A 13,164-nucleotide genomic window follows, 5' to 3' on the forward strand; every position below is an offset into this window, starting at 1 on the left:
TGGGTGACCCAAATAAGAGATCCGTCTCACAAATAATACCCGTGAGACCGTCTCACACAAGTTTTTGCCAATTTTAGGTTATCTTTAATATCCCAACTGTTACAAGTGGGTGACTTTTTCTTGGCAACATACGGCTTTAGATTCTAATTTACAACTCATTTTCGTTTCCTTCGCCATCTTCCTCCGCACCTTCCTACTATCAAAATGTGCGGCTCTCCGTGTTCTATATAATCTTCTCTACGATCTTCTCTTCCTTGGTTGACGTATTTGCTGCTGCAACATTGCACGTACACGCAGAAAACAGAGAGAAGTTTAAGCAAATTTGGAGTTTTTTTCAAGGGGGGAAGAAAAGGAGATTGCACAAGAAGTTATGGAGTTCACAAGTCTGTTGGACACTTCGTTGGATCTTAATATCAAACCTTTCAGATTCCTGGATGAAGTTCCTATATGGGTAAGTTTATGGATCCGATTTGAGTGGAGAAATTAGGACTTTCAAATGCAAAATGAATATATATATAATTTTCTCAGTACTGAACTTTTTGTTTGTGCAGAAACAAGAAGTGGGGAACGATTTCATTGAGTTGGGAAGAAATTTAACAGTGAACGAAGAGGTTAGTGCTTATAAGTGTGTTCTGTTTGGTATTATTATATTGATTCGAATTAATCTGCAGTCGAGCCGGGTCATATCTATTGTGATTGAAGCTCATCCGAGAAATTAACCGAGATTTTACTTGAGAATCGAGCCTTTTACTACTGGAATGAACAAGTGTTATTGGTTATTTTGAGGGGTTTATGTAATGATCTGAACTTTTCCCGTCTGCAGAGGGGCGCTTTGATTGAAGAACTAAAGCGGGTGAGTGCTGAAAACAAGAACTTGACAGACATGCTAACAGTGGTGTGTGAGAGCTACACAGAACTGAGAAACCAATTAATGGAGCATACAACCAAGAATCCTGGAGCATCGAAGAAGAGGAAAGCTGAAAGCAGCATCAATAACAATATCGGGCCTTCTGAAAGTAGCTCTAGTGAAGAAGATTCATCCAAGAAACCAAGGGAGGAAGTGCAAATCAAAACGAAGATTTCGCATAGTTACACAAAAACTGAAGCATCTGATACAAGCCTTGTAAGTTGTCATGAATACTGTCAATGCCTTGGTTATTCAGTTTCTGTGGATAATCTCGGAATCTCTTGTCTTGTGACCTCGGTACAATACAATCAATACGAAACTCTGTTATTAAGACAGGCATTAGCTTATAGGACCATTAATATTGCTGGCCTGTTTCTAACGGCTTAAGCTTGACGAGGTTCATTGTTTAACTCCACAAGAAATTGGTTTTATTCTAAAAAGTTTTGGTTGTCTTTGTTCCTCTATTGAAAGACCATTTACTCTTAACTGTAGATTGTCAAGGATGGGTATCAGTGGAGGAAATATGGACAGAAGGTGACCAGGGATAACCCATGCCCAAGAGCTTACTTCAAGTGTTCTTTTGCTCCAAGCTGTCCTGTCAAAAAGAAGGTAACAACTCAAGATTTAAGGCCTCCTCATCAACTAATCAAATGAGAACTTATAAACTAGAATACCAATTAGTCTTTTTCTGATGTGTTATTTTCTTTATTTCAGGTGCAAAGAAGCATAGAAAATCAATCAATTGTAGTGGCAACTTATGAAGGGGAGCACAACCATCCTCCGCCTTTGAAAGCAGAGATGAGTTCCGGGTCCAACAAGAGCTTGACACCCGGCACTTCACCGTATTCGACGTCTCCGCATTATTCTGCACCAACTATAACTCTTGATTTAACGACATCAGAACCGCGCCATGAAGAGACGATAAATTCAAGAGGCAAGAATGATGAATCAGAACTTCAACATTACCTTGTTGAACAAATGGTGTCGACTTTAACCAAGGACCGCAATTTCATAGCAGCTTTGGCAGCTGCCAGTACAAGAAATTTTCTTTTACAAAATGAGCATATATAAAATGATAAGAAGGTAGACAATGAGACATGTCGCTTGTTTTTGTTGTTTCACTACTTCGATTAAAACAATGGGATGTTATTTTCAAGATTCTTGTACATTCAAGCTTGGCTTGGTGTAATTGAAGATATCTCCGCCAAACACTTGTATATGGTGCATCATTGGATGAATAAAAACATGACATGTCCTTGGATATATTTCACGTGAAACCTGTATATCTAAATGTTATTTAATTCTATACACTTGCTATACTTATTGATGCTTTCCTTATATTTTAAAGCACCAAACATTTAAGCAGCGTTAGGGGTGTCAATCGAGTGGGTCGGGTCGGGTTTCGGGTCAACCATCGAAATTTTTTTTATTTTTTTTCAACCCGAAACCGAAGCAACCCGAAAACCCCCAACCCGAACACAAACCTGTATAATCCGACTCAACCCGTCTAACCCGCCTAACCCGAATTTTATTTATTTTTTAAAAAAATTAATGAAAAAAATTCAAAAAAATAAAAAAAATAATAATATTTTAATTTAAATACATAGTAACAAAATTTCCGATTTAAATTTGAAAATTTAATCGTAGAAAATTAAAAGTATATTTACTAAATCAAATAAAAAATTATTAAAAAAGTAAAAATATGCAAAATAAATATTAAATGATGAAAATTTATCATATAAATATACAATAAATTTTGTTCAACCATACAATATATAAAAATATAGGTAATATTTTAAAAAAAAGTTCGCGGGTCAACCCGCGACCCAACCCGACCAACCCGCATAACATGGCACTAACCCGAATCCACCCAACCCGAACCCGAAAAACCCCAACCGAACCTGATTTTTTTCGTGTCGGGTTGACGTGTCGTGTCGCATTTTGACACTCCTAAGCAGCGCAAAAAGATTTGGTAAATATCTGTACCACTAGTTTTAGCAGAAGATTTGAGCCAAACATTCTCAACGAAATATGTGGCACAGTTAACAAAAGATGAAGTTTTCATGGAATTGATAGATATATGTGTTTGCATTATTTTTTGAGAAAGAGGGTGTGTCAAGTGCTACAAGCATCAATTTGAATGAAAAATAATAATAATAAAAAAACTAATTTCTAATTATTTAAACGAAGTTAATCTTAAATTCAACAATTAGTTCTGATCTCATGAACTAATATGCACCAAAATAAAAGAAATTTATTGAAACGACACTGTAAATGGAAGAAAAGAAAATCCCAACATGATTTTAGTTTCATAGATCCTTAAAATCCGCAATTATGGAAGAACAACGAAACATTAAGTTAGAAATAAGTCTTTCATGATTGAGAAGTAAAAAATATTATTCATTTATTTGTACCAGATTTTAATTATTACGTATTACTAATGTGATAATTTTCTTCTATATTACAAAGTTCACGGATACATGATAATATAAAATTTTCCGTAACAGAAATAATGAAACCAATTCTAAAGAAAGTAAGCATCTTATTAGAAGACACCTTATAAAATTTATTGACATTGTTTTGGAATACACATAATAAGTGTTAATAAAATAACTTTTCTAATTTATAAATAGTTTACTTATGATCACATGTTTCATTTTTTTCCTGAATAATAGGTTGTTGTGTATATTATGAAGAGATTTTGTAAATAAAATCACAACTCATTTGGATAAAGATATTGATGAAACAATTATTGTTATCATATATCAAAATTTTAGATTTTAATGTGTTAGCAAAAAATTAGCCAAAAAAATTAGCGAAAAAATAATTTTATTTTTATTTTTTTATAATTATATGTTTTTTCAATTTAAATATCTATTCATTTTTCAGTAATTTTTAATAATATCATCTCGTGCATCGCACGGGTTAAATACTAGTTAGACTAAATGATAAATAACTTGAAGATGAAATCTAGATATTTTGCAAAGAATTTGCACAAATTGTTTAGTTGAGTTGTTTGTTACTTTTTTGCCTCATTCTCTTTTGTCCAACTTCCGGAGAGCTTTTCTACGTCTGCCATTATCCATGACTTCATCTCACAGTCTCCCCATAAAACTGAATGTTCGTTGCTCTATTAATTCAAATTATCTGGAAACTGATGGGCTTTTAACCGATTAATTGTCGGACATCCTTTCTTATGACTCGGGCCAAATTAATTGGGCCTAGATAATTTTAACCCAAAAAGACCATTGCACATAGGAGTGTGCGTCGGTCGGTTCGGTCCGATTTTTCTCTATAACGGTTCGATTTTTCGGTTTTCGGTTTTGAATATATCTGGTCCAAAACCAAACCATTTTATTACGGTTCAGTCCGATTTTTTTGTAATACGGTCCGGTTTATATGGTCGGTTATATATACGGTTTTATAATATTTTGTTAAGAAATAAAATTATACATCACTTGATGCTTGATGGATGCAACACATATAAAAAAAACAATGACAGTAGATGAGTAGAAAATATATGATTACAATACACTTATGACTTAACAATCTAAGCTTCAATAACAATTTGAAATACAATTTCAAACAATAACTCTCTCAATAAAAAAAATATACCGTCATTAAATTCCAATATTAGACTTGTCAAATGACTAAGGCCCATTTATGAGCCCATTACACAAAAAACCCTATAGTTAAATATAATATGGTCGGTTCGGTTATTTCGGTTTTCTAGGGATCAAAACCGTAAACCGAACCGAAAAACTGAATTTATTTAATTTTGAAACCGTAACCGGCCGAAAAACCGATAAAACCGAACCATTTAAACCGAATTTTTCGGTCCGGTCGGTTATTTCGATTTTAACCACACTATGCCCACCCCTAATTGTACCAAAATCATCAATTCAATTCTTTTACTGGTCAAGCCCATAAAACCCAAGTCTTCTTCCAAAAATCATAACAGTCAAATTCAAAAATTTTCTTTTCCCGTTTTCTTTTTCTTCCCCATTCTTTGTCCAAAAGTCCAACCCCAAATCTTTATGTTAGCATGCTGGAGGGCACTACCTGAATGCCATTGAACAGTCTTTTACCCAAATGATATGTTCACCAGTAGCCCGCCACATCACCGTCTGCAACCTGACTAGCCACCATGATCCTTGCTTCGACCTAGATCCTCTCACTCGTTGTGCAGCTGATGTGATTCATACTTTTGTGACCCAAGCCATCAACGCGCTTACTCTGGTCACACGACACTCTGCTGCTACAGTTGCCCCACTTTAGATTCAGTCAGTCATCGCTCCTCGCTCATATTGTGATGCTCGCTGCCATTCCTCGACTAGATGACCATGTCTGTGGTGATGTGGGGATGTGTTCCGACTCTTGAGCCGTGCACTTTGCCGCCCCATTGTACGGTTTCAGCCATGTGGCTGAGCGCATTGAAGAATTTGTGCGGCCAGTATCCAATATTGATTCGTTATCCATATTGTACCCACCAGTTCCTCTTATCAAATCCTTGTCGATGTAAATGGTTATTTGATATGGGAGGCCTGTACGATTTGTAATATGATAGATTGCAGCACCAAGAGATATCTCATTGCTGATTTGAACAAATTCAGGACAAGTAAGATCAAAACACCCCATTTTCTTTGAAGCACAACGGTTCAATAAATGAATAATCGAGTGTGTCTATCTTCGTTCTTGTTTTTTTGGCCTCTTCAGGGAGCTTATGCTATATGTTAATACTAACTCTAATTTTGTTCTTGGAAATTTGCACGTCTCATGGTCCGTCTATGTCGCTCTATTAACCTTGTGATTTCTTTCTTGACATGTTTATATCCCAACACCATTTGTTTCTTTGCTTATATCAAATTCTTGTGGAGAGTAGGGCGGTTTGTGCTATTTAGTCATTAATTCGCCTTAGCTATCGTGGTTGCTAGCCTTAGCTTTCCAAGGAAACCACTATTATGTGCAGTATGTATAAACTTCTTCTTGTTTTGTTCTGGACTTAATGGGGAGTGGGGGAGTTACTCGATCTTAACCTTGAATTCTCTGGTTCATATGTCTGAAACTGGGGTGACTTCCATATCCCAAGTTGCTGGAGCTGTGGAGCATCATCAACTCCACCATTAAATATCGCTCCCTTGTCTGTGGCTACCACTTATCCTTTGGCTTATCTTGACACGTTGGCCTACGTCTTAGCTACTCCACTTGTCATTCTTGTACATCAGTTGATAGGTATATCCCTGGCTTCCCTGGCATGTTCACTCTGTGTAAAACTATGTATTTGGATATTGTTGTACATTGGTTGGTGTCAGGTGATAGGACTCGTTTTTACGTGTTTTTAGTGTTGGTTTCGAATCGTATTCATACATCATATTAGTTTGTTTTAGTTTATTCTTGCATTTTGTTTGCATTATTTAGCATATGACTGATCTCGTGTGTTTTGTGGTATTTTGAAGGAATGGAACCAAATAGGGCAGAAAATGGGCACAACAACGAAGAAGCCTCGCTAGGGCGGTCAAAACTGACCGCCCCAGCGAGCATTCTAGCCTTACCGAGGATATCGAACAGAAGACCTCTCGCTAGGGCGGTTAAAACTGACCGTCCCAGCGAGACTGCTAGCCTGGACAAGAGAATTTAACAGAAGATCTCTCGCTCGGCGGTCAAAAGTGGCCGCCCCAGCGAGACTAGAGAGAAGGCTCAAAGTTTTTATTCGAGAGTCACTCGCCCCAGCGGTCAAAACCTACCGCCCTAGCGAGTCACGCGATCCAGCAAGATTCTGCGAGATTTGTTTCTATTTTCATGGACTCTATCCAAGACCACTAACCTAATACACGAGATTGGGCGCCTCTGGGAGGATTATTCATCATATTTTCATCATTTTTTCTGGGAGAGAAGGTGAGGAGTAAGGAAGACTTTCGAAGAACTCGAGAATTCCAAGCATCGCAGCCATCTTCCATCGTCATATTTAGTATTTTATTATTCAGTATTTTATTCTCTTGCATAGATTGTTGATTTCTAGTATGAATTTGGTTGGCTAAACTCTAAATTTGTTGGGATTTGAGGGGATCCTACCCGTACTCGTTGTTTAACATTATTTCTTGACGTTTTTACAAGTGATTTGTTTATGCTATTGTTATTTCTTGTTTCAAGCGAAGCCTAGCTATCTTCCTTTGATTATTGCATGTTGTTAACGATGTCGACAGACTAATTAACAATAGGATCGCATAGTATAAACCTCGGCCTTACAATTTTAGTAGACATACGGAATTGGGTACGTGTCGATAGTGATAGTTCACCCGGATAAAAGCTAGAGGATTCCAGAGAACGTAAGGCGATCTTAAACTGTTAAATAATTGAGGACACTTGATTACTGCATGTTTATGATTAGTATTAATATAGCTCGACAGAGTATATTGATTAGTCTAGGGAATTCCGTCGAATGCACGAGTAAGAGTCGAGGGTAATTATTAAAACACGAGTGGTAGGTGAACTGATAATTCCCAACAAAGTCATCTTTCATTTGATTTAATCCAACTTAATCATTGCATTATTGCATACATTCTCTTTGTGCTTTAATTCTTTTAGTTATTTGATTTACATTAGTTTAATTACCAAACCACTTTATCGTTGCTAAAGAAATTTTAATTGAGAATAAAAAATTATTGTAACGCAGTCCCTGTGGATCGATACTCGTATTCACGTACGTTTATTATAACTTGACTATCGTGCACTTGCGATATTTAAATCGAGCTTTCATATATAAAACAAATTTTGGGACCATTCACTGTGCAAGTTTTGCTCGATCAAGTTTTTGGCGCCGTTGCCGGGGACTGTTGATTCACAATTTTTTATTTTTCATTTAAATTCTTTAGTATTATTTATTTCATTTTTATTTGATACTCTCATTGTGTTGCAGATTTTTCTTGTGGTGCATGCCAAGATCACTTGACGTGGAGCTTGAATTTGACCCTGAAATCGAAAGAACTTTCCGCAGACGAAGACAGCAACAAAGACTCAAAGAACAGATGGAAAGACACGAGCAAGAACGTGGAGAGGAACAGCGTGACAATAGACAAGTTGAGATACCACGTCGCATTCCGATGATGGATTATGCACAACCGTCTCTTGATGGAGCACGTCCAAGCATCGTGAGACCAGTCATCCGAGCTAACCAGTTTGAGATCAAGCCAGCTATCATTCAGATGATTCAAAACACTGTTCAATTTGGGGGAAGTGCACTTGACGACCCAAATTCTCATATAGCTGACTTTCTTGAAATTTGTGATACTTTTAAGTTTAATGGCGTATCTGATGATGCTGTTCGTTTGCGTTTATTTCCATTTTCACTAAGAGATAAAGCTAAGTCGTGGTTGAATTGTTTACCTGTAGGGTCTATCACTACATGGGAGGATATGGCAAAGGCATTCCTGACCAAGTACTTTCCTCCGTCGAAGACTATGAAGTTCAGAGCCGACATTACTACTTTTGCTCAACATGAGCTTGAATCACTTTACGAGGCATGGGAGCGCTATAAGGACTTGTTGAGGAGATGTCCCCACCACGAGCTACCTCTCGGGTTAGTTGTTCAAACTTTCTACTACGGTCTGCTTACTTCTAACCGTACTATGATAGATGCTGCTGCCTGTGGTAACTTACTGAGGAAGACGGCTGAGGAAGGATATGAGTTATTAGAGGAGATGGCTGCTAGTAGCTATCAGCCTCAGTCTGATAGACAGAGACGAGGTGCTGGGGTTAATCAAGTTACTGATTTGTCTGCGGTGTCAGCACAGTTAGAGGCTTTGAACAGAAAGATTGATGGGATGAGTGCGAGTGGATCGGCTATGCGTCTGCAAGAAATTTTCTGTGATAAGTGTGGAGGTGAGCATGACGTGCAGGATTGCCAAGATGGAAATCCATTCTATGTGCCTGAAGGAGCACCGGTAAAGCAAGTGGTATTCCAGAACCGTCCAAGAAATGACCCGTATTCAAACACATATAATCCGGGATGGAGGAATCACCCAAACTTTTCATGGGGAGGTCAAAACAACCAGAATCGCCAGCAAAGAGGTCCACCATATGGGATGCACCAAGGGTTCAAGCCAGAACCGCCTAGGGAGGAGAAGTCAAATTTAGAGCAAATGATGACTAAATTTATTTCTGCAACCGAGACGAGATTTCAGAATCAGGATGCATCCATAAAAGGGTTAGAGAATCAAATTGGACAATTGGCTAAGTTAATTGCTAATAGGGAGCAAGGAACTTTGCCGAGCAACACGGAGACTAACCCGAGAGAGCATGTGAAAGCTGTGGAATTGCGCAGTGGAAAGGCAATTGAGTCTAAGGAGGAAAAGAACAAGCAAGGTGAGGATGAGGTGGAACAACAAGGAGGTAAGTCTTCTAACTCTACTTTTACCCCTATTGCACCGAGTAAAATTGTTATCCCCCCACCTTTTCCTGCAGCACTGAAAAAAGCTAAGTTAGATGCACAATTTGGTAAATTTCTTGAGATATTCAAAAAATTGCATATTAACATTCCTTTTGCTGATGCTTTACTGAATATGCCAAGTTATGCAAAATTCTTGAAAGATATCTTAGCAAACAAGCGGAAGCTAGAAGATCATATGACTGTGAACTTGACTGAAAATTGCTCCGCTTTAGTTCAAAACAGGATGCCTCCTAAGCAAAAAGATCCAGGGAGTTTCTCTATACCTTGCATTATTGGTGATATTAATTTTCATAAAGCTCTATGTGATCTTGGTGCGAGTATTAATTTGATGCCGTATTCTGTGTTTAGGAGACTGGGATTGGGTGAACCCAAGCCAACTAGGATGTCATTGCAGCTGGCTGACAGATCTGTCAAGTATCCACGTGGGATTATCGAAGATGTCTTGGTGAAAGTGGATAAGTTTATTTTTCCTGCAGATTTTGTAGTACTTGATATGGAGGAAGATTTGGAGATGCCTTTAATCCTAGGGAGACCATTTCTGGCTACAGGGAAAGCACTGATCGATGTTGACGAGGGAAAATTGAGACTGAGAGTTGGAGAAGAAGAAATTATTTTTGATGTCTTTAATACTCTCAAGCACACAATGCACGATGATAGTTGTTTTCGCGTTGATGTCTTAGATTCTCTTGTTTGTGATTTTGTGCAGGATGGATTGCAAGAGCCATTGGAGGCTACTCTCACTACTGAAAAACAGGAGGACGAGCTGGACGAGGAAAGGATGGAGATGGTAGCTCATTTGAATGCCATTCCACCTTGGAGAAAGCAAGTGAGGCTTCGACTAGAGGAATTGGGGGATAGAAAAGATTTAATGCCTCAAAAGTCAAGCCTAGAGGAGCCACCCACTTTGGAGCTCAAACCACTACCTCCACATCTCAAGTACGTATATTTAGGAGAAAATAATAAACTGCCTGTTATTATTTCCTCTTCTTTGACAGATGATATGGAGAGTAAGCTCTTGGGAGTCCTTAAGGAGCATAGAGGAGCATTCGCTTGGAAAGTTTCGGACATCAAGGGGATAAGTCCTTCGATCTGCATGCACAAAATCTTAATGGAGGATAAGTACTCACCTCTAGCACAACCACAAAGGAGACTCAATCCAAAGATGCAAGAGGTAGTAAAAGCTGAAACGATCAAACTTCTGGACGCAGGTATTATCTATCCTTTCTCTGATAGTGCGTGGGTAAGTCCTGTACAATGTGTGCCTAAAAAGGGTGGGATTACTGTTATTACCAATGAAAAAAATGAGTTGATTCCCACTAGAATCGTCACGGGTTGGCGTGTGTGCATGGATTATAGGAAATTAAATGATGCAACCCGTAAAGATCACTTCCCCTTGCCATTTATTGATCAAATGATTGAACGATTAGCCGGTCATGAATTTTACTGTTTTTTGGATGGATATTCGGGATACAACCAAATCACAATTGCACCCGAGGACCAAGAGAAAACTACTTTCACTTGCCCTTATGGTACTTTTGCGTTTAGGCGTATGCCCTTTGGTCTATGCAATGCAACTGCTACATTTCAAAGATGCATGACCGCTATTTTTCATGACATGATTGAGAATTTTCTTGAAGTTTTTATGGATGATTTCTCTATTTTTGGCTCTTCATTTGATGAATGTTTAAAAAATTTGAATTTGGTGCTCATTAGATGTGAAGAGAGCAATTTGGTGTTAAATTGGGAGAAATGTCACTTCATGGTGCAAGAGGGGATTGTGTTAGGACACAAAGTATCGGAGAATGGAATCGAGGTCGACAAGGCCAAGGTGGAAGTGATCAAAAATCTACCACCACCTTCATCGATAAAGGGAGTTCGAAGTTTCCTAGGCCATGCGGGTTTTTATAGGCGTTTTATTAAGGATTTTTCTAAAATTGCTAAACCTTTATCCTCTTTGTTGATGAAAGATGTTGAGTTTAATTTTGATTCTACTTGTCTGCAGGCATTCGAAGTACTCAAGAAGAGCTTGGTGACAGCACCTGTGCTGACTGCCCCTGATTGGGAGTTACCGTTTGAGGTAATGTGCGATGCTAGTGATACAGCTGTTGGTGCGGTGCTGGGTCAAAGGAAGAACAAGGTATTTCATACCATCTACTATGCAAGTAAGACCTTAAATGATGCTCAATTGAATTATGCTACTACTGAAAAGGAACTACTTGCTATAGTATTTGCTTTTGAGAAATTTCATTCATACCTTGTTCTGTCTAAAGTGATTGTGTATACAGATCATTCTGCCCTAAAATACTTACTTGCTAAGAAAGATGCGAAACCTAGGTTAATTAAGTGGATTTTACTGTTGCAAGAATTTGATCTCGAGATTCGAGATAAAAAGGGTGTAGAAAATGTGGTTGCTGATCATCTGTCTAGGCTTGAGGATGTTAGAATTAATGGCGTTAACACTGATATAGATGACTGGTTCCCTGATGAGCAATTGTTTGAGGTAAATGCGTGCCCTTGGTATGCCAATTTCGCAAATTTTCTTGTCACTGGCACACCTCCCCCAAATTTATCGTTTCACCAAAGAAAGAAATTCTTTTCTGACGTGAAATATTATTTTTGGGAGGAACCGTTTTTGTTTAAAATCTGTGCAGATGCCATGATAAGGAGATGTGTAGCGGAGGAGGAAACCAGTCAAATTCTGAACCACTGCCATGACCGTGAGGTAGGTGGTCACTTTGGACCCATACGGACGGCATCTAAGGTACTCGAATGTGGCTTCTATTGGCCAACTCTTTTTAAGGATGCTCGTTTGTATGTTCTCAATTGTGATAGATGCCAACGCACAGGTAATATTTCTAACCGTCATGAGATGCCTTTGAATAACATTATTGAGTGTGAAATATTTGATGTGTGGGGGATTGATTTTATGGGTCCTTTTCCTGCGTCTTTTACAAAGAAATTTATTTTGGTGGCAGTGGAGTATGTATCTAAATGGGTGGAGGCGGAGGCTTGTGCCACGAATGATGCACAAGTGGTGTTAAAATTTTTGAAAAAACACATTTTTAATCGATTCGGTACACCACGTGCAATCATAAGTGATGGTGGCACCCATTTTTGCAACAAAATTTTTGATAAACTGATGGGCAAATATGGTGTCACCCACAAAGTTTCCACTCCATACCACCCTCAGACTAGTGGACAAGTTGAAGTGTCCAATCGAGAGATTAAGAGGATTTTAGAAAAGACGGTTAATGTGAATCGAAAGGACTGGTCCATTCGGTTAGATGATGCTTTGTGGGCTTATCGTACTGCGTTCAAAACACCTATAGGCACTACACCATATAGGTTACTTTTTGGTAAAGCATGTCATCTACCCGTAGAATTAGAGCATAGAGCATATTGGGCGACCAAGGCACTGAACTTTGATTTTGCTCTTGCAGGTGAAAAACGACTGTTGCAGTTGAGTCAGTTGGATGAGTTCCGAGGTACAGCGTATGATCTTGCCCTATCTTACAAGGAACGCACCAAAAGAGCCCATGATAAACACATTGTAAGAAGAGAATTCAAAGTGGGTGAAGCGGTGTTGTTATACAACTCTCGCTTACGACTCTTTCCGGGCAAGCTGAAGTCAAGATGGTCAGGACCATTCGTTATAGCCGAGGTGTTCCCATCAGGTGCAGTGGTGTTGCATGATGGGAAGGAAGGGACGTTTACTGTGAACGCCCAAAGGTTAAAGCACTATATTGGTGGCACAATTGAGCCACAAATTGGAGTCACTCGGCTCCAAGACAGTCGTTGAGGACATGGGTGA

General features: G+C 38.6%; 1 protein-coding gene and 1 non-coding gene across 2 annotated transcripts; one reads left to right on the forward strand and one right to left on the reverse strand.

Moving 5' to 3' along the window:
• The first annotated feature begins 142 nt into the window (after positions 1 to 142).
• On the forward strand, positions 143 to 2,085 carry LOC140822946 (probable WRKY transcription factor 40). The gene is made up of 5 exons (XM_073183958.1): positions 143 to 451; positions 552 to 611; positions 824 to 1,123; positions 1,400 to 1,516; positions 1,622 to 2,085. The coding sequence occupies exons 1-5, from the start codon at positions 371 to 373 to the stop codon at positions 1,976 to 1,978; spliced, it is 915 nt and encodes a 304-aa protein (XP_073040059.1). The 5' UTR covers positions 143 to 370; the 3' UTR covers positions 1,979 to 2,085.
• A 6,282-nt stretch (positions 2,086 to 8,367) lies between these two features.
• Positions 8,368 to 8,474, reverse strand: LOC140824881 (small nucleolar RNA R71). Its single transcript, XR_012116499.1, has one exon. It is a non-coding gene; the product is annotated as a small nucleolar RNA R71 (small nucleolar RNA).
• Positions 8,475 to 13,164: the final 4,690 nt, after the last annotated feature.

This window comes from Primulina eburnea, chromosome 2 (genome assembly GCF_022965805.1).
Source record: "Primulina eburnea isolate SZY01 chromosome 2, ASM2296580v1, whole genome shotgun sequence".
NCBI classification, from domain to species: Eukaryota; Viridiplantae; Streptophyta; class Magnoliopsida; order Lamiales; family Gesneriaceae; genus Primulina; species Primulina eburnea.

What these genes read in the sequence shown, in the direction of transcription:
- LOC140822946 (XM_073183958.1), top strand. Translation starts at nt 371, where the DNA reads ATGGAGTTCACAAGTCTGTTGGACACTTCGTTGGATCTTAATATCAAA. An exon ending in ATTTAACAGTGAACGAAGAG is followed by an intron (nt 612 to 823) that starts GTTAGTGCTTAT and finishes TCCCGTCTGCAG; the next exon opens with AGGGGCGCTTTGATTGAAGA. An exon ending in GCTGTCCTGTCAAAAAGAAG is followed by an intron (nt 1,517 to 1,621) that starts GTAACAACTCAA and finishes TCTTTATTTCAG; the next exon opens with GTGCAAAGAAGCATAGAAAA.